Here is a 22,186-nt window from a genome sequence, read left to right on the forward strand (position 1 = left end):
TATCTAAAAACAGTCTGATATTTATGCTTCTTGATAAATAACTGATTTTAATAGTTTGAAAGCATCTTACAATATAGGGCATTCCATTTTGACAGGGAAAAAAACACAGTTGCAGCTCTACCATTCTGTACTTTGCATCTGTCACCATTATGTCAATTTTTCATTGTCCCATGCAATGGATTTTCCTCAATAGCCTTACCGGTGTTCTACCCTATCAATCTCTCTTTCTATAACTGTAACCCACATTTATATTCCACCCACATTCATTTGGTAAGTAGTAACACAAAGATTGTAGAATAAATCTGCTGACTGTACACTTTCCCTTATTTAATGTATCTTAAAATGGAACGCTGCAATATATTAGAACTGATAACATAGATCATTCTTTTCCTTTAGAACCCATCTTTGTTAAAGGGGAAAAAGGCACACATTTCCTAGAATGACCCTCCTAACTCTCATATCCTCAAGAAAAGGACACCTATAAAATCCTATAAATGTTACAGCCGCAATCTAATTTTGTCATCTCTGTTTGAAACATCCAAATTGAAAGTAACTTGTGGAGTACTTCATAAGGTGTTTGGCTTCATGTAGGACTGTTCTACGATTGATCACAAATCACAATTAATCGCATATACGTAAAAAGTCCGTAAAAATAGGGCACAATATACTGTATTAATATGAAGGAATTTTCCGTATTCATTTTTACAGTTGCTTTACCTGCATTTTACATTTTGCACTGCATTAAATTGCATTTTCGCATTAACGGAAAGGTCCGTAAAATAAAGGAAAATGTACTGGTAATTTTCTGCCCGAACTTTATCCGTTTTTTTACGGGATTTTTTATACAGTGTATATTTCTTAATATATATATATATATATATATATATACAGTATATATATATATATATGTATGTATGTGTAGGTGTTTATAAATAACCAGTAAACCGCGATTAATCCGGATGCGATTAATCTGATACACAGACTAATCGCCGTATGTCAAAATTCCATGAGTGCGATTCGAAAGCACTGCACAAGTCGAACACACAGATTTTCCAATTCCTGTGAAATCAGACCTGACAGCTCAATCTATAAATCATTATATACTGTAAATTTACCATTGTGAATTGGAGTGATGGAAGTTTTAAACAAGTTTTTTTTTGTACTCGTTTGATAACTGGTTTTTGTTCATTTTTTAACAAAAAAAGTTACGTATTGCAGCGTTAATCAACAAATATGGGTCAGGCAAATTTTGGGTCACGACTACTGAGATTGTTGCAGCGTCACACAAAAAACTGCAAACTGCACACTGCAAAACTGCAGTGGCGCACAGCAGATTGGGGGGAAAACGTGTCCAGATGTTATCTTCATAAAGGACAGAAAAAAAGCAAGGCTGACTAATTCTTCCCTCAGCCCTGTGGGCTACACATGTGCAGCACGAGGAGGATTATTGCTCCGGTTTTCTTTTCCTATATTCTTTTCTTCCTGAAAACAAATGCATAGAAGCACTGGCTCGATGAGAAACTAACTTTAGTTTGTAACAGATTTGTTGTTAATCATGTTGGCAGCCTGATGACTCCGGCCAAATCTCTCATTATCTGGATGTATAAAGCAAGGCACTGTCCAATAGAGACCCAAGCCCCCAGACAGGAAGGAAAAGAGTAGGCTGTCTTGAGAATTTCGGCTTTGTTTTTCTTTTTCCACAAGTGTTAAGCGCTGTGCAAACTCAAGCACACTCCACCAGTTGAGGCGAGCGTATTTTGTGGCCAACAGGAATCTCAAGAGAACAATCAGAAGAGAATAATCTCACCTGAACTACAGTGAGGTCATTTGTCTGACAAACTACATGACGACAAACCTCAAGGTAGGCCTTCGGTGGTCTATAGAAGGCTGTTTTTCTTTCCTATAAAATGCTGGCTTGGGATTTTCTGGAAGCTTTTAAAATACAGCACAAAGCAAAGCTTTTAATTTCGATGAGCAAACAAAACCAATATACGGAGTACATGGAATTCAAATTATTTTTATAGACCACTTTGCAAACACTGGTCCAGAAGTAAGTATTTTTTTAATCTTATATCATTAAATCTCGAAGATAGTTGTTTAAATTTTTTAATTGGTTATAAATATTCTGTTGTTTGCATTTTGTTCAAACGTTTGTGTAACTGAAACAGGAAGTTCTTCTAGTGTTGTTTACGTCATCCGAAAGGGTCTATACACACTTTCAACTCTAGGTTATTTTTTTCAGGAACCATATCTATAGCGGTATGATGGTCCTTACACACTTTTTTATTATAAACATACATTTAATTAAATATTAGTTTTTATAGAGATTAATAAGCAACACAGAATTCGCACAAAAGCACACAATGTTAAATACACATTTTATTAAAATTGTCTTTTTCTTTGAAAAAAAAAATATATACAAATCTGTGCCTTAACTATGCAGTGTGATAACTCCTACAGCTCATGAAAGCTAAACTAAACAAACAAAAAAAGCATTCACTGCAGCTACATAAAGAAAGTGTCACAGACTCAACGACACAACATCAAAACAGATCCCAATCAAAGTTCATTTAGTTCAATATAAGAAAACTGCACACAGCTTAGTTATCACGAGGAACAGAAAGGTTAGCATTGAGATGTTTCTCTTATCAGAACACAGGACTAAACTCCAGTGTGTGGTTTTTAGGATGGATTGTATTACAGTAAAGTAGATGCCTTCCTCTGCTTTCTACACCAGCAGGACGACCGTACTCAGCAGAAACCAATCCACCCTCAGCACAATTCTCCAGATAAACACTGCTACACAATGCAAAAATCTGCATCTCGTAGAAAAAAAACCATCTGCCGCCACATAATAATAATAAACTATTGTTTGTTTTATTTACTGGTGTCAACACACCGAAGACGATCTGTAACACAACGAATGGTTGATTTGGGATACTGTTGAATCGTAGACTTGGGTTTGAAGATGGAAAGGTGAGAGGTAGACTGCTGGATCAGTTGTCAGAGTTGGACCGCTGTTGAGCACTGATCTTGTGTTGGTTCTCGATACACTCCTTTAGTTTATCTTCTGTGAGTGTCAGACGCTGCTCCAAAATGGCCACCGTCTGCCAAACAAGACATAATAAAGTGATTGAGTCACAATTCACATAATACTCAATCTGCGGCTTCAAGGTAGCTTCCACAACATTTAGCTAGAGAGAGAGAGATTACGAAAGGGAATGGAAAAGCTAAAAAAAATGAAAAAATCTAAAAAGTGAGATTTGGGGAAAATAAAGGAGACGGAGAGAGATCTAGCCGTGGGAGGGAGTCATAATCTGTCGTCACAAGAATGCATGAATGCATCTATTTTGGACGGCCCCAAACAGATGTGCCGTTCTCCTCGCAGACAAACCCTCTGATTATGCGGGGCGGAATACGAGCCCCCTGGTTCGTGGCATGAGGCAGAAACCAAACACCACATCCTCTATGTGGGCCGGAAGCGAGGACAGACCCCTCAAGAAAGCGGCCTTCTCTGAGAGACGCTGGAGATGAGACGGAGGAATGGAGGCAGTACGTCTTGCCAGGGTCAGCGTGGCGGGCCCATCATGAGGGCACACGCTGAGAACACCCTGACCTTAATGTACCGTGGGGGCTGGGTAGAAGCTTTGCCATTCACTACCGCACATCTGTTGTGGGAGCACTAACAGCATGAAAACAAGCTCCCGGGAGAAATATGCAGTAATCGTTTTTGTGTTTCTTCCTTGTCCTCCGCCAAAGCTGGAAGGCTGGTAGCTCATAAGAGGATATTACATAATATTACAGTGACTATTATTGGCCTCGAGTTGTTATGAAATGTATTTTCAGACTTGTTTAATTGTTGGGATGAGCAAAACTACATACTTTTTAACCGGTCTGTGTAAGAGAAGCCCTGTGTAATTATGTCGGTTCATGTCTACCAGGCGTAGATGAGACGTGTTTCCGAGCGACATATATGAACGCCACAGACAACCTTCCAGACGTATTTTCAATAAGTGAGCCAAAAAATCTTTTATTGCACAAAACGACCATAGCCCTCACAAATGATGTGCAATAATAAGAACAGTTCAGATTTAAGTATCGACAATAAAAAGTAAAATCGGCCTTAACCTTTGCTGCGAAAACTCTCCGGGATTACTTTCCACTAGATTCTCAGTAAGGGATAATGTACAGGTTGTTATCGCAGAAATCAGCCCAGACAGTGTGATCATCTTGTATCACACTGAAGGGGCTTATGTAAGGAATAATTGACGACGGGCCGTTCAATTATCGAAAGTTAATGCACACCCCGAGGTTGTAATGCGGCCACGACGCGAAGCGGAGTGGCCGTTACACCTCGGGTGTGCATTAACTTTCGATAATTGAAAGGACCGGAGTCAATTATTCCGCTTATACCACGGTCACAACACCACAAGACGTTGTTCCAATACCACAAGACGTTGTTACGATGTTTTATGTCAAGACATTTGTATGGTATTTGTCCAGGAATGCTCTTGCTGGTAGAACTAATTTCTTACGCATCTCATCTGAAGACGTTGCTTGAGCTGCATATGCAGTTTTCCGAGAGCGAGAGGAAGACAGACAGTGCACATGCATACGCGTTTGCTTCACTGAGAGTGAAAAGACAAATATCTATATTTGATTTGTTTTCGTCGTATTTAACACCCCTGTCGTATAAGAAAAGTATTAAGAGAAAAAATGTGACACGGAGGTTTCTGCGCCAGCTGCAGTTCTCGCAGTGGCATAGAAAGCTTCCTGCTGTGTGTTTTAAGTCCTGTTTACCCATTCCACAGACGAATTTAACATGTTGTTTTTGTTATGTTTGTGCTTCGTGTTTTATCTTTAACCCGATGATTGTGTCATGTAGTTTGCCGTTACCTTTGATATATGCTTTAGTTTTTCTTCTGAACAGTCCTGTACAGTGCTCTCGCCATTGTTGTTCAAATGCTGTCCATAAATAATAGTTATTTCTTCTCAGACAATGGAATTTGCCTGTCACTTTGTCTGTTGTTAGATACGTATTCACTGGTGGACAGTAGGCTACATTTAAGTTAAACTGGGCGCAGTGATATGGAACTGTAATTCGGTCGACAAATCTGGAACTACTTCATAGGTGTGCGTTTAACTGAAAAATAATGCACACCCGTCGAACGTTCGTCAGCCAATCAGAATGAAGCATTCAACAGCCCCGTGGTATATATCGTGATAACAGCTGGCTGCTTGTACATTATCCCGCACAGCTACTTGCCACATGAGAAAAAAACTGGATGAAATGTGAATTTCAAATATTTTATTAGCTCATTTTTACAGAATGCAGACCTTCGGCGAGGAAAAGCCGTTTACTTTTGGTTTTAATTTAAGAAACGACGTTTTAATGTCACGAACAGGCAATTTAGTTTAATCATTTGTAAATAAAATCTCTTATATGTTATTAAAATACATATTTACAGTATATTTAATTTGTCAAAAGAACCTGTCAAAATGATTTGCTGCATGCGTGTGTTATTAGTTTTGAGAGGTTGTTATGGGATGAATTTCATCTCAAAATGATTAACAAATGCATGCATAGTCATCCGTGAACATGATACCATTGTATTGTATTTTACCATTCACAAACAAATGCCTTATGTTTATTCAAATCTAAATTTCACAGATTCAAATCATGAGGCGATTTGTACAAATAGAGACAGATTTGTGAATACGTTTAATTTTGTGTTCATGTATAATTATTTGCGAAGTTGTGCATTTGTGTATCCTGCAACGCGCGTCCATCCTGTTCTGTACATTTGGATTTTGAGACGTTCTTTTCGCGGTTTTCAGCATTACACAACCATGTAAAAACAACTGTCAATGAATAAACCGACGCCTATGCGTTATGACCCTCAAAAAAAAGGTCTTTCATTTTGTGTCCGCAAAATTCAGAATTAAATGAATCTGCACGGATTTGTACAAACAAGAGATATATTTGTGAATCCGTATCTTTCGTATTAATATATCATAATTTGTGCACGTCAATAACAAGATGCGCATTTGTGGATCCTGCGACGCGCGTTCATTCATCCTGTTCGGTTCATTTGGATTTTGAGACTGTCACTTAATCAGACCCCCGCGTCGCGTGCTCACACATACACACAGGTGCGCACAGTGGTGCGGTGTTTACAGACTTTTTTCCACGCGTTGCAGGATACACACATGCACAACTTCACAAATGATTATACATGAACACAAAATTAAACATTGTATTCACAAATCTGTTTCTATTTGTACAAATCGCCTCATGTTTATTAAAGTCTAAATTTCACAGATTCAAATCATAAGGCATTTGTTTGTGAATAGTAAAATACAAGTGTAACTTAAGGCCCTCCTTAAACTGTCGCCACACATTCGAAAGCACAGAATTGTCTTGAATGTCATAAACAACATTATTATCCTTCGACGAAACACTGGCACGATGCATTCCGGTAGGTAGCGTTCTGCTTGGCACGCACCAAGCTCAGATTTGTCCGTCAGACAGCCAGATGGTGTGATTCATTACTCCACAGAATGTCAGAGCGCGTTCCCACTGTTTCTGCAGCTTTGCAGCACTCCAGCCAACGATCTGCATACCACACAGTGATCCTTAGTTGTGTCTGCTGCACGACCATGGACACGATTTCCATGAAGCTCCAGACAAACAGTTTGTGTTGACGTTACATCTAGAGACGGTGTGAATCTTGTTGTTGAGCGATCGAGAACAGCCAATGTTTTGGTGATATATGGTTCAGCCAATGTACTGTAAGCTTGTGTGACCTACCAGGGCTGTGCTGCTGTTCCTCATTTTGAGAACAGCAATATGTTGACCAATATGACTCTGATCAAAGCAGAAGTTTGATGTTCGTTTGGTAGAAGGGGTGGCATCGAATTATTCACAGTGTGAAGTTGAAAGTAACTAAGCTCTTTAGTATGGGCCATTACAGTAGAATTGCCTACAAAAACATCTCACGTCAACCTAAAGATCAGGCATCAGGGTTTCAAAGTCCCAATGACCCAATGAAGTTTGATAAAAGTAAAATAAAAGCACACTTTAGATTAGGAAAAGGGTACAAATTCTTATCCAATGGTTTGGGTGTCTCAACAGCCACAGTTGGTTCAATTATGAAACAGAGGAAGCTACATCAAACTAAACAGACACTGTCCAAAAAAAGATCAACCCTCAAAACTCTCTGCACGAACAAAAGAAGCCTTGTTAGCGAAGCCCGAACAGTCCAATGATCACTTTGAATGAGCTGAAGAGTTCAGTGGCTGAGAACAGAGTGAAGGTGAATCAGTCAACCACATCAAGAGATCTAAAGAACACTGCTCTATGTACAAAAGAAGCCTTTACTCAAGAGTTTCAGCCTTTCACACAAAGTGTGTGTTGAGATGTAAGGCAGTGTTTGAAATCCAAAAGGTAAAAGAGCATCGGCGTATAAAAAACACTGGAATGTTTAACGCAAATACAAGCAAACAAGTCCAGAGATGTTTTAACACCATATTACTGGGATCACTTAAACTGGATGAATTGCGATTACGGCCAGACAGTTTAAAGTCCACGTGCACCAGAAGTTGCGATCATGTTTACTTTCGTATTCTGACGCATTTTCGAGAATTTGTGGGCGTGGCTTGTTTTTCCACCACAATTTGATTGATTTTGAAATGGAACTGGGAGCAGACTGACAGTTGAAGGGGAGGAGTTAACGGATGCTCCGCCCAAGCCATCTAACTTACGTCATTTAAGATGGATAGTCAATACAGGACGGAAGTGCATTTTCAGATTTTAACTGAAGATTATGAGGGCACATGAATTTTTAGAAGAGAATGACCCACATCGGTAAGCTATTTAAAATAAACGCTGCAATATTTCATGAAAAAATAGGAATTTTTATTTTTAATTTCAATGGGACTTTAAAAAGGAATGTGAAACATGATATTCAATATACTGATATTGCCAGAGCTTAAATAAAAAAAATCAACTCATAATCAATTCAAATGAGGAAACAACAGCAATATATTACCTACATAACACTTCTTAGTGACACAGTATGATGTCACAACGTGTTTTGGGTAGTTCATTGCAATGTACAGTATGTGTAATTGTTTCAACAACCATTTAAATTCTCTTCGTATCGTGGGTCTATCGTAGTTTAGTGCTGTGAACTTTTACACTCAACACCTAATACTTCTGTGTGGTGTTCAATAGCAGTAAAAATCAATATAGCAGTGTGTACAGTTTTGTGCACGGCACAAAAATATCCTCGGACGCCTTTCAATTTCGTTCTGATCTGGTTTCGAGAGACCATCCTCTATCGAAAAGATCCCTTTGAACCTTCATCCTTCAAATGAACTTGGGTTGAAAAGAACATGGAGCGGGTGTTTATTGGATTTCGTTCTCTGCTGGGATTCAATTTTTATTTCATCTCGTCAGCCGTCAAACACGGACTACAATTCTGAGACATAATCATCCATCATACGCTCTAACTACAGCCTTGTTTTATCTGTCTTGGGCCCGTTTTTATACAGCATATAGTTTGCAATCAGTAAGAGGAATGATAATGATAGTCGTCATTTTTTGTATTTCTTATATTTCAAGTCTTCCCTCTATCCGCATTCGAGCTCTCCTTCCACAAGGACGTACTGGACGCGCAACCCGAGGGTGACCCCCGGAGTGCACGCGGTTCAGATGTGGGCGAGACTGGACTGATGCTCAGTAAACAGGCTTCCTGAGCCAGCCCCTCGGGGCCTGAAAGGCAGAGCTCGATAACATCTGCTGGTATTTCATGCTGGAGGGAATGGGTTTTACATTTCCTTCCTCTGCAAGTGTGCTTTTCCAATCAATACGAGCAAGAGCTTATCGGGCCTATCGGAAAAAGCTGGGCAGCGCTAGACTCCGGCACAACACGCCGCTGAAGGTCACCGGGGTTGTGTACCGCGGTGCGCTGCATGTTGTTTACAGGAGCAGCGTTCAAGTGTGCGCGCTCCGAGCAAAAAATAATGCTTTGATTTCGGCGCCTGATGGCTCTTGTTGAATACGACGAGTATTTCACTTTAAAGAGTGGAAAACCACTTCTAAAGCCATTTGTTTAATAGAAAGTGAATGCTGCATTGCTGTAAGCTTAGTGTATTAAGCCAAGGAAGCAGAACCAAAAAAAGTTTGGTTTTCAAGACCACATTTAAAAATAATCTTTTCTAAATATAGGACTCAAGTTTTCAGTTTTCCATTATTAAGAAAGCAGTTTTCGTGGATAAACCAATGAAAAGCCATACTGATGTAGTGCAGATGGAAATCATTTGTAAATGAGGTTAACTGGATCTGTTCGCCGGCAATGCAAGAATTCCAATCAGTCAAATAAAGTCAGTTAAATCTAAAATAGATGCATCTATACTGAGCAAAACAGCAGGTTTTGCCCTGTAAGAGTTGTGTTATGGGTCCATTAAACCCAGTGCAGATTTGATCCGGTTTTATTTTTGTTTCAGTGGTGGCTCTATCACCCAGATACCCCAGCTGTGGTTTTCAATTTTTATAAATGAGTCCTGCGCTTCAAATCTGCTGGCGTGCACACCCGTTGAGTGATGGTAATGACGTTTGGGCCCAGTTGAATAAGTTCAATAACATTTTAATCTGCAGTTGGGGTGTAAGTGTGTGAAAGTGTGCAGCTTAGCACATTCCCCCGTTTCAGGTTCGAATGTAAATTATTCATCAGGTCCTTCCAGCAACTGGATACAGTGTTTTCTTTAAAGAGCGTAACACCCGGCGTTCACAGTGTACATTAGATATGCATTACACTGAGTCAGTCCATTCACAGATAGATTACATTACAGAGATAAAAAACACTGAGGGATTAGCAAACGTTTACCATTAAAGGATAAGTTGAAATACATGAATATTCGGTCCCGATAACATCCTAAGTTAATTTAAGGGGACAAGATTTCAGAGGACAACAATGGAAATTTGAAGAATTGTGCTGGCTGATTTATTCAATGCATTCCTAATTAATGAAGACCTGAGGCTATTATGCTTCAAAAAGGACAATCAAAGTTTAAAAGGGTCCATACGAGTTGTGTGAAGTCATACAATAGCTTAGACTGAACAGCAACAGACATTACAGAAATGAAAATCTTTTCCAGAAAATCTGGTTGTGTAACCTTTTATGCAAACAACTATAGGTGGGCTTTAAAGATCCAATTTTTGGGAGAATCTTTTGACAGAAATGTAATATAATACGCATAACTATGTCTTCAGAGGTGTATAAAGACCTTATATAATGAAGCGTTATGTTTTTCTTACATTAGAATGAGCTATTTCTATCTACATACACTGTGGGTCTCCTTAGGAATTCATTCCCCATAGAATTCTCCATGTTGTTTCTACAGTAGCCCTAAACGGACAAACTGCTCTACAGAACGCGTTTCACAAATATGTTACATCCTTCAGCAAAGAAGCAAAAACGTGACGACATCTTAGGTCTGTGTCAGCCACCGTAGTGCTTTGAAAGGGAGAGTTGGAGTGAGCCGTTGGTTGCAATTCGCAAACCCAACCGCTAGATGCCGCTAAATTTCATCTTAAAACAATGTATTGTGTAGAACCCCAAGGGTTTCTCCACCTTATCTATCATTTAGACAAGTTTAAGGTATTCAATCACTGGACTGAGTTTCAACAAACACAAACAGAGTACAGATTAGATTATAGATCAGGAGTTTTGAAATGGTCTGGATTTTGTCTCAGCCTCATTCACAGACTGTTTACGGTCAGCACAATGACTATGAGATATATTGCTTACTAAAAGGATTTAGTTCATCCCATCATAGAAATTAGAATAATTTGAATTGTTTAGAAATTTAAATGCAAGCAATTTAAAAAGAAAAAAAATGCATCACTAAGCATAATTACACCAATTTTCTGAAAGCCTTACAAAGCCTCTGTATAAACAGTATAGTTCTCTTTTTGTACTGTGTAGGACATTTAATAAATGCACACTTCACCTTTAAGGTTGCTTGAATCAGAGCTTTGGTCTTCTAACTAAATTGAATCAAGTGTTTGCATTACAAGTGAATAAGGACCAGACTCCCTGTAGCAGAACTGCAGGTCGTGACAGACAGGTAAAGGTTAGCGTTCCCAGCACGGAGAATGTGAATCTGGAATATGGATAAATGCTGCCAGATGATGAAAAGTCCCCTTTGAGGCCGAGTGTTTTCTGCATGCCAGAGGAGCAGCACAGATGCAGAAGGTGGTGTTCTTCAGCGATGGAAAGCAGCTGTTACGTGCTAATAGCTGCAGCATAAAGACCTTTACCTCCGCTATCATGCGAGCTGATTATGAGGCGATATCTCACGGAACAGATCAGAAGGAGGTCAGGTTGGGTGAAACTGCTGACCTGAGTCGCTCAGAAACATTAACCTGCACTTTTCCCAGTCAATGATGGGCCCTTAAACAGTTCATGATATTGTGAATTCATAATGAAGATCTCAACAGAATTCATTGACCTTCCTCATTATGTCACATTCATATTCCGCCGTACCGCCCAGCCCTGGGTACAATATACTGATGAACACAAAGAGTGAAAAAATAAAAATAAAGGCGCTTCACAGCGATGCCATAGAAGAACCATTTTTGGTTCCACAACCATTCGATGTTCTTTAAAGAACCATCTCTTTCTTTTTTATAATCTGAAGAACCTTTTTCACCACAAAGAACCTTTTGTGAAACAGAAAGGTTCTTCAGATGTTAAAGGTTCTTTATGGAACCAAAAGGTTCTTCTATGGCAGCGAAGGACCTTTTTAAGAGTGTATATGTGCATATGCTCAGAATAAGTGTTAAACAAGCTGTGTAGAGAGTAATAATCACTATTTCACCTTCAGTTCCCTACATTAAAATACCCTTCTATTTAGGTGTAATGTACTTCAACGGTTGTGACTGGTTTGAGAACAAAGACGATGTTGGATTTGTGCAGAATGCTGCGGCTAGGCTGCTAACAGGCAAACGCAAGCATTAGCACATCACACCGATTCTGGTTGCCAGTTCGTTTCCGTATAGAATACAAACTTTTACTGGTTGTTTTTAAATCCTTAAACGGTCGGGCACCAACGTATCTTGATGTGCTAATAAAACGTCATACATCGGGCTAGGTCTTTGAGGTCTTCTGATCAGTCACTACTAAAAGTTCCCAGATCTAGATTAAAACAGAAGGGCGATCGTGCCTTTTCGGTTGCGGCTCCAAAACTTTGGAACCTGCTACCTGGGAATATTAGATCAGCTCCGTCTATGTCTAGTTTTAAATTCTTGTTAAAAACTTATCTATTAACTCAGGCTTTTAATAATTCTGGAGGTTGAGATTTGTGACAGGTGGTTTATCTTAATTGGAATAAATGTTGCACATTTTGTAAAAGAGGACTCATGCCCATTCAGTGTTTCCTACAGTTTTTTGTGGGACTGTGGCGTTGAATGACATCACACGCTAATGACCATTTTTGTGACATCATTGCAACGTATTTGCGTTGGCACTTCAGATCCGTTTCTCTTTAAGTGTCTGAACATTCTGTGTATGAATTGAATGTGCTGCAGTAGATGCTGAGAGAGGCGATCCCTGCGCCGGAAAAGCAAGACCTCACGCTCGCGGGGAAGTACTGCCGACATTTTTCCACTGAATGAAAGCTAAGGTTTATCCCAAAAGTTGTAGATTTGTCGCTATGCGCTTCTTCTAAACAAAAGTCGCTAAATCTAGTGCTAAATAAACAACACTGTTCTGCATCTATACTGCGGCCTGCCACCAGAGGGTGATTAAGTTGCTTTGGCTTCACTTTTCAGGAGATGCATGGCACGCTAATGCCAACTTCTTAACAAAAGTTATTACGAGTACCCAAAAATATTTGACAAATTCCTCAAAGTTCTACTCCACCAGTCCATAAAAACCTCAATTTTGCAAACGAATTCATCATTATACAGCATCCATGTCTTTCTATGACCTTCAGAGTTACTATTCCCAGCCACATTACAGTCAGTAAGCAGTGGTACATAACAAATGCAGTCACTTAGCATGGCCTTCACTGGACTCACAGCTTACAATTATGTGTTCCTGTTGAGGTCTCGGTGGCCTATGGAAATGAACAGTCATGAATAATGTAAAATGGTCTGGGCAATTCTCATAGCCGAGACCAAACTTTCACAAAGGTCATTATACACAGACACAAAGAATAACATCACGCGAGTGCACTTGAGAACTGAGGATGGAGATTTGGTACGGTATTTACATTAGTATGTCATTAATTGACAGCAGAGAGGGGACAGAAAACGAATAACTAATATTAATATGAACTAACATTAATACATGCTGTAGAAATATTGTTCATTGCTAGTTCTACATAACACATTATAGATGGAACAGATCAAAAGATCACAGAACACTTAGATGACACGTGTGAGTATTTTAGGTCACCTGTGTGAGCACATCCAGTTGTCCTACGATGTGCTGGAGGGTGTTAGCCAGCACCGCAGGGACGCTGTCCGTTTCAGTCTGCTTCAGCTGCTGCTGATGTTGTTGGGTATATGATGGAGACTCCATACGAGGTTCAGAGAAGATCTGGGTGGGTTGATCGAGGCTTCTGCTGCCACTCTCGTGCAAGTCAAAGTCATGAAATCTCCCAATACCATCGGACACCTGCAGAAGTGATAGAAATAATAATACAGGCATTGACTCATGTGATCATATGGCCTCAGTCACAAGCATGTTTTAGTAGTTTAGGTCAAGGGTTGGTAGAGGGGGAAGATGTCCAGGGAAGGTAAGGATAGATGTTTGCTGGTTACACTATTATGTCATGCATACTATATAATGGCCACAAATGAGACTAACAGATTAACCACAGCATATTTGACTAGAGAAAGACGGAAAAACCATCAACATTATAACAGCTCTCGATTAAAAGATATTACACCTATAAAGACGGATATTAAACCCTAGAGGGCAACGAAGACACTAATCATCCTTTTAGCACTGCAAGTCATTTTTAATGCACACTTTCCTTCTCAGTTTGTCAATATTATATGCCATTTTTGTCCATGTTGGCTTATACAATTCATGAAATAATTTCCAGTGGTTTCCTTTAATAAGACTCTAAATGCATATTAACTATAATGGGAGGACGGTTGAAATCATTTCCATTAAAGCTGAAGTGTGCATTTTTTCTACTTTTTTATTCCCACCTTATTATGGTTACTAAGACTGAGAGAGTGATGCTAGTGATAGAGAAAAACATCTCTGATTTAAACAATTGTATTTTTATAATGATTCAAAGTCTGCATTCTCAAGTCTGAAATGTGCAACTAAGTTTATTGAAGTACTCAAGTATATAATTAGATATAGTTGTTGTTCAGTGAATAATTATTGACGGGTGAGGCAGCGACTGTGAAGCTGGCCATTATTAAAGTTCAAGCAGCAGACAATTATAAAATCATTTTGTGTATAGAGAGCAGATGCTATGAAATTACTACACTCAAATGAATGCAATTGACACTTATGAGAATTGTGCAGATGAGGCCGATTCACAGAACAAGTTCACTAAAGTCACAGATATGTAAAGCCACTAATTAACTTAAATGTTTCAATTCCATGATCATTCATCCTTAAGAAAATTTCACTCATGCGAGAATTGATTCAACCGGAATTCAAGCTAAAGTTGATTCAATTGAATTTCACATGAAAGCTGATTCAACTGAAATTCATGAGTGAAATTCCAGCTTTTGAAATTCTAATTTACTGCATTCTTCCTTGTAAATGACTGCATACTATAACATTAGGCTTCATGATACCAAGTGAAATAATGTTGTACTTTATGCATCCCAAACAAAGTAGACTGCTTAAAGGGATACTTTACTACTAAATCAAAATTTCCTCATGTTTTACTCACTCTCAAGGCATCCTAACTGAATATGACTTTCTTCTTGAAGAATAACGCAGTCTGCGTTATAATACCACTTATCATTTTACTTCCAAGTGGTAGAATGGGAGTGAATGGGTGTTGACTTTTTGAAGCTCCAAAAAGTGCATCCATCGATCAAAGAACGGCTCGACACGGCTCCGTGGTCTTAACAAAGGTCTTCTGAAGCGAATCGATGAGTTTGTTTAAGAGAATTTTCCATATTGACAGCGCTATTAACGTTGATGTCTAGCTTCTGTCATCTCTTGAATGCGCATGAACCAGAGGCTTGTTTTTCCGGCAAATGACGGTGACGAAAGCTCCCGCCAGAGTAGACGCTATCCTATTGGAACAAAACGAAAAATGCAGCGTTCGTCACCAGAACTTACAACACGCCTGCGTCATTTGCTGGAAAACCAAACCTTTGGTTCACGCGCATTCTTAAACCGAATTTATCTGCAGTGTGTACGTGTATCAGTTTACTTCAGAGTGCAACAAAAAGGAGTGACAGGCAACCGACAGCTGAGTGAGTGACTGTGCTGAAGGTCCAGACCTCATACGCTGCTCGGTCTGCACAGCGCAGCAGTTGAACACACCTACGGTCTACACGTTTTGTGTAATTTGATTGGCTCTTTTGATCGCCCGTAATCAAGATCGCCGACCGATCAATCAGAGCACCCTTACCAACTATAACATCTTGAATAAAGAGATGCAATATATACCGAAACAGATAATCAGGTCAGACCTAGTAGAATACGATCTATCCTGCTATAAACGCCTCTAAAAACATCTGGTGAGCAGGTGCCATTCGGGTACCAATTCCTGGTCCAAGCAAGGTAAATATTTGCCTCTGTGACCCAGGTGATTTCAAGGCTGTTCAACACACACTAATGTGATGGTTGAACAAAGACCGCCCCAGTAAAAACAAGCACATGGTTTTTCTATGGTAAATAGAGATGCCCTACAGTAAAGCTGTCCCAAACTACTCAGTACATTTTGTTAAAGGGTGCAAAAAATGAATACAGATGCTGGAACGATTGGGTTGATAAAGTAGTGTTCAAGTATGTAGTAGTGATTACTGAACCAAACATCACTTTTTGTTATTTAAAATGTATAAAAAAACAAAATATGGCGCTTTTGTGTGTGTTTTGTAATACAGACATTAATCGTATCTCAAAAATCCTGTTTGTTTAGGAGAGGTGTGTTTTGCAATTGAAAGCGGAACTCACAATTTATTCTCAGAATGTCGAAATATAGTTATTCAAAGTATTTTAAATATACAGCCGCTGAAAAAAATAGGAGACCATTGCAAATGTTCCTTTAATCATCATTTCTAGATGTATTGTGGTCACTCCAGTCCAGTGTCTGTTGAATTTCAACAAAATCAAACCTCAGGAGTGACATAAAGTCATCCAACAGCAATGTGAGAGACTGACAGCATGACACATGAAAACTGTGAGAAAAATCCAGGGGCCGGATTCACAAAACATTCTTAACAAGAAAATTCTTCTTAACTGCCATATGTTTTTCTTAAGTTCTAATGCTAAACCCATAAATTAAATAGTCAATTTTAAAATCAGAAAAACGGTCTCTGAAAATGGTCTCTTATATTTCCGCGGCTGTATATGCTTATGCAAATTTTCCATACACTGCACTAAATCTCCCCCAACATTTCTCACCAAACCATAAATTACAATTCAGTGTAATTAAATTTTAAAATCATCAAAATTCCATTGCTGTCCAGAAAAAAAATGGGACAAAAAACTCCAGCGGAATTAAACATGGCTAATGAAAATTGGACAATACAGCAAATTTAACCCAAGTTTGTCCCCCACAACATTTGTACATGTATAAAATAAAACATGGCCCCCATCATTCGCTAAGGTCTATTCTTCCATTTTCTGCAATACTAACACAGCTGCCACATTCTCTCATAGTTTAATGTCTCGGCAGGTCTGTGTAGCAAAAATCTTGGCCAGCTTGGTAACTCCACCTGTCAGACATCAGCACTGCCTTCCAGTCACCGTGGAAAACTACTCAGCCTTGCCAACAGAAGTCAGTGATACAGCATGAAGTGGAACTGTTTAATCACCCACCTAATGCCAGCTCGTCTCTAATGACTAAACCCTGCTGCTTCTGATCCAGATTTATTACCATGGCAAACGTGGGATTTTCTTCATCATCACCCCTGATTCACTCGCATGTAACGGAAAAAGGTGCATTCGGTAGTATGCGAGTTCTGACGAAACTCGCCGACGGTGCCACTCGAGGACATCACAAGGTGCATATTTGCAGTGCCGGGTAAGTGCACACTGCAGCTCTATATTTAACCAGGTTAACCAGTTAATCCTGACTAATGGTTTCTGAGCTCATGCGGGATACCAAGGAATCCACAATTGTCCAAGTCAGATTCTCATCAGACCCCATAGTCATATTAATTCATAACAGTTGATTTATGGTAAGGATGAACAGAGATATGTTAAGGCTGCTGATCTCTGGAACAGTGTGCAAGCAGTGGCCAGTGAAGCTGAAGTGCTAAGAAAGCTGAAACAAACACAAAAACGTGAAAGCCAAAGCTTATGCCGAGCCAACGGGCTCCCAAAAAGCAGGATTAACTCTTGTTGAGAGGTGGACTTATTCACAGCTCAGCAGTAACCCAGCTGCTCAAACACGTACACACAAACAGTGATACACACACTCACGCACCCTTTAACACCCTCACCATGAATCACCTGGCCTGGAAAAACCAACAGTGGAAAATTTCCTGAGGCCCCAATGAAACTCTGAATTGCACTGGACTGACGGATCCATCAATAGCTGCTTCCCTTATACGCAGTCATTCATCATGAGCGCCTGTGCTCGCGCATACACAGAGAGGAGAGGCGCTTTATCATGTTGCCGTGCTGTAAAAGTGGGAATGCACGTGTAATTAAAAGGTGTCGTGTTGAAATGAAAAGTTCGTGCAGGACGAATGATCATGACGGCTGGTGTCTTAGGCAATTATAGCACAGACTATACAATTAAATGGATAAAAGTACATTTTCAGAAAAAACACTTGCCGCTGGTACAAAAGTCAAATAAGCCCACCCACATGTCTCTATAATACTCTATTCCCCAGATATGGCAGGATAATTTGTAAAAAGTTCACATATATAATAAATATACATTTGAATTGGCATCCATGTTGTAAAATAGCATTACAACTTGTACGCGTTTACATGTTTGGTGAAAATTACAATGCTGCCATGATGATGTGGTTTTTCATCTATCTTGCACAACCACATCAATATTTTCAGCATTAACACATAAAAATACTCAAGTTGTTTCTGAAGAACACATGCTGTTCTCTGCTCTTCAACCAAAGTGATTGCAGAAACACGGTTTCACTTTACAAACATTTCACTGTGGTATTTGTAAACCAAATTTACCTTTATCTCACTACCGGAACCACAGTTTAACCATTATATTTGTTTAAAATTCATATTAATACAAATCAATATGCCAAAAAAACAGACCGTTTCATCGGACGCGTGCGCCTGGCCCGAAGTTAACTTCCGGTCTGTGTTTCATTGTCAGTATGGCTAATAATTTTATATTTGTATGAGTTTATACTATATTTTATTATAATTTTATTTTAATTGTATTAAATTAAAACTACTCAACAGTTATTGGTTCTTTGAAAAACGTTTATGTTAAATAAATAAATAAGAAAGGAATACGAAACGCAAACGTTTATGTTAAATAAATGGCAAAGCACTGGCTTTTGAAAATTAGAACAAAAAGAAAATTAAAGGCGGGGTGTCCTATTTCTCTCAGCCGTTGTTGATGTTCAAATCACCAAAACAAACACACCCCATCTTTCGCTTTCGTCAGCGCTCGGCTAATGTCCGTCCTGTGCATTGTGCACCTTACTGCTGATTGGCTACAAGTTTGTTTTGGTACTCGGCCCGACTCTAAAGCATAATTCGGAAATCGGTTACCCCGCCTTTAAAACTTAACCGGCTCTTGATGACAGTGCTTACTCTCCTCGGATGATGAATAAAATCTAACTTGTTCCGCTTATGCTGAATGCAGCAGCCGCTTTCAGATGCGTCGTCTGGTCTTTGACTAAACTAAACTTTTAAAAATTAAAAATGACGGCGGGGGTCAGTGCCGCGGTGGACAAGTGATGTAATCGGTAGGCGGGTGGACACCGTGCATCACCAGTGACACCAACTATTGCAGAAAGCCTTGTTACCACTGAAACATCAAAACAATAACAAAACAATGATGATTGTATTTAAAACGTTTTCATTACAGATCAAATTGCGCAAACAAAAATTACGCAATAGAAATAAATTTCTTAAAGAGGTCATATGACACGGCTAAAACGAATATAATCGTTTGTTTTCGATGTAATGCAATGTGTATACACGATTTAAGGTTCAAAAACGCTGTATTTTCCACATACCGTGCATGTTTGTATCTCCTCTTTGCCCCGCCTCTCTGAAACGTGCAAATTTTTACAAAGCTCATCTCTCTGAAAAGCGAGGTGTGCTATGATTGGCCAGTTAACCAGTGCATAGTGATTGGTCGAATACTGCAAGCGTGTGACGGAAATGTAACGCCTCTTACCATATTCGGAACATCAGGTTCCTCTTCAATTGTACTGACAGGTACGCCCACCTTACTTGCGTATACATGGGCGGTCTTAGTCAAATCATACCACCAACTGACGTAGATTTGTGGGGGTGTGGTTACACGAGGCGTTTCAGGCAGGTCTGGGTGAGCATTCGCTTTTAAATAGAATGCATCTTTTGTTCCGACATTTGCAATTTTACGTTTCAAATACATGCATGGGCAACTTATAACACACCAAGACACAAAAAAACACGTATTCGTGCCATATGACCACTTTATGACCCCTTTAAGAATATTCCGATATTTCATTTATAAGACAATATCAGCCGACAATATCATGCATCCCTGAAAAGCAGTTGTGATGATCACACTCAATTTTGTTTCTCATGCTTGTTTTGGTGCATTAATGTTGGAAATATGCACCTCATTACCTTTTGGAGAAAAACCCTTTAGGTAAAAGCATTCATACAGGTGTTTCTGTTTAACAGACAGATGTTCTTGTTAGTAGATGGTTTGTATGGCTTTAACTGGAGTCAGATTATCATTCCTACAGTTTAATTACCTTACGTGTCACATTTCCACAAAATCCTTAGTTCAGAATTTGGCACTTCATTTTTTATTATGGACCCTGAATGCAGAAATATAAGGTGAAGATTCAAATCCGGTCACTGACTACATACATGAGATCCAATGGAGTTTGCACAATTGACTTTATTTTTCCTAACATACCGTCAGGTTATGCTTGCCATAATTTCATATTTTGCTCCATTATTCACAGTACTAAGTGCAACTATCTGACAAAAAAGAGAAGCACTGAATTAGATAATCAAATCTTGCATAATGTGCTGTTGCAATAATCAGACCTACACTCAGGAGACACAATAACTACAAGCAGATGTGAGAAATACAACATAACCTCATTTGGATCTTGGAAATTAGTGTGATATTTTAAAAAGTGTGCTCTTGCAAAAAGATGCCATCATGTACTGTGATGTAAAATCAGGATTATACCAGATGAGAGGGAAAGAGACAAGAAATACAGACAGAGAGAGAGAGAGAGAGAGAGAGAGAGAGAGAGAGAGGGGGAGGGGGGGAGAGAGAGAGAGAGAGAGAGAGAGAGAGAGAGAGAGAGAGAGAGAGAGAGAGAGAGAGAGAGAGAGAGAGAGAGAGCATCAATGGGATATGTCTCTGCTCTTTGACACTTCCTTCTGTCTTTGTTTCTCAGTACTGTTATTCCTGGAAGTCTCTGCTCTTTGACACTTCCTTCTGTCTTTGTTTCTCAGTACTGTTATTCCTGGAAGTTCAGGCATTAGACAGTGAGATAAAGAGAACATACTGAAGAAAGACCATCCAAACCTGTCAGAGGCGATTCTGTGAACTATAGCCAACAAATGCCACGAAGAATTATGGTATGCACATTGTTTCAGCGTTCCCAGTAACCCCGCTGACAGAATATGATTTGCAGCGATACCCCAGAGCGACTCAAAGTTGAACTTTGCATTTCCCTTCATTTGATTTACAAATGACATTCAAGTCATTGGGTTCATCTTCAGTTGAATATTATCACCCATGTTGTCATTATACCCAAGGGAACAGTTCACCCAAAATGAACTATTTGTTCACCCTCAGTCATTTCAAACCTGTATGAGTTTCTTTCTTCTGCAGAACACAAAAGAAGATATTTTGAAGAACGTTGATATCCAAACCACACTGACCTCCATTGACTTCCAGTGTATGAACACAAAACCACAGAGACATTTCTCAAAATATCTTCTTTTGTGTTCCACACAAGAAAGGGTCATATACAGGTTTTGAATGACATGAGGGTGAATTTAAAGGACTTATTGGATGAGCACTTTCAACAAGTTGGTATGATTTATTAGGGTCTTCATGAAATGTCTGGAACATATTTAGCTTAAAAACACTCAATGGCTGTGTAAGCAAAACCCTTTTTGCCTCGTCAAAAGCAGCTATGCTCACAGCAACGTGGTGCATGTCTCTTTAAATGATAATGAGTTACAGCGCACCCCACCCCCCTACCGTCCGGCGTGTCAACACAACGCATGTGTTGTACTGCCATGGCAATGGTTTAGCTAAATATTGTTTCCTGAACTCCTCTGCGGTTAGTTTCGTTTTAAATGTCTCAAATCATTTGTCCGGGGACTGAAAAATCTGTCACAGCAAACAGCGCTCACGTTGAGCGTGTATGCTCGCCTAAAATCCACGGAATGCGCACCTTCAGATCTCAGCGGAATTACGTGGATTTTTGCGCATGTCATTGACAAGTTATAACGTTACACACACAACGTGAGAGCATAACTAGCAGGGGTGATTCTAGGTTTTCAATATTAGTGGGGGTCAGCCTCCAATGAGGATATATATAAATATATTTATACCATGGTCTTTTTGAATACTCGATTCTGATTGGCTGTAAGGTGTGCATTAAAACCCTTTGACGCACAGGTAGCTCCAGTAAGTTTGATTACATTTGAAATTTTACTGTAAACATCAATAAAAGATTTAACTTGGCAAATGACCATGGTATAGGCAGGATAATCCACAGCTAGCCGTGCGTTAAAGGATTTTAATCCGTTTCGCGTCGGGTGGTTCTTGGCCTCCACGT

The 22,186-nt window shown here is 39.4% G+C and overlaps 1 protein-coding gene across 4 annotated transcripts in view; it reads right to left on the minus strand.

Annotated features, from left to right (window-relative positions):
- Window positions 1–2,367: 2,367 nt before the first annotated feature.
- poc1a (POC1 centriolar protein A) overlaps window positions 2,368–22,186 on the minus strand; it is a 69,707-nt gene continuing 49,888 nt past the window's right edge. For all 4 annotated transcript variants that reach the window (XM_057362286.1, XM_057362283.1, XM_057362284.1 and 1 more), the window contains 2 exons: window positions 13,467–13,688; window positions 2,368–3,107 (listed from right to left, as the gene is read on the minus strand). In XM_057362286.1, the coding sequence (XP_057218269.1) occupies window positions 2,997–3,107; window positions 13,467–13,688 (333 nt within the window). In that variant the 3' untranslated portion in view covers window positions 2,368–2,996. The remainder of the gene's footprint in view (window positions 3,108–13,466; window positions 13,689–22,186) is intronic.

Source organism: Triplophysa rosa, linkage group LG20 (assembly GCF_024868665.1).
Source record: "Triplophysa rosa linkage group LG20, Trosa_1v2, whole genome shotgun sequence".
Classification (NCBI taxonomy): domain Eukaryota; kingdom Metazoa; phylum Chordata; class Actinopteri; order Cypriniformes; family Nemacheilidae; genus Triplophysa; species Triplophysa rosa.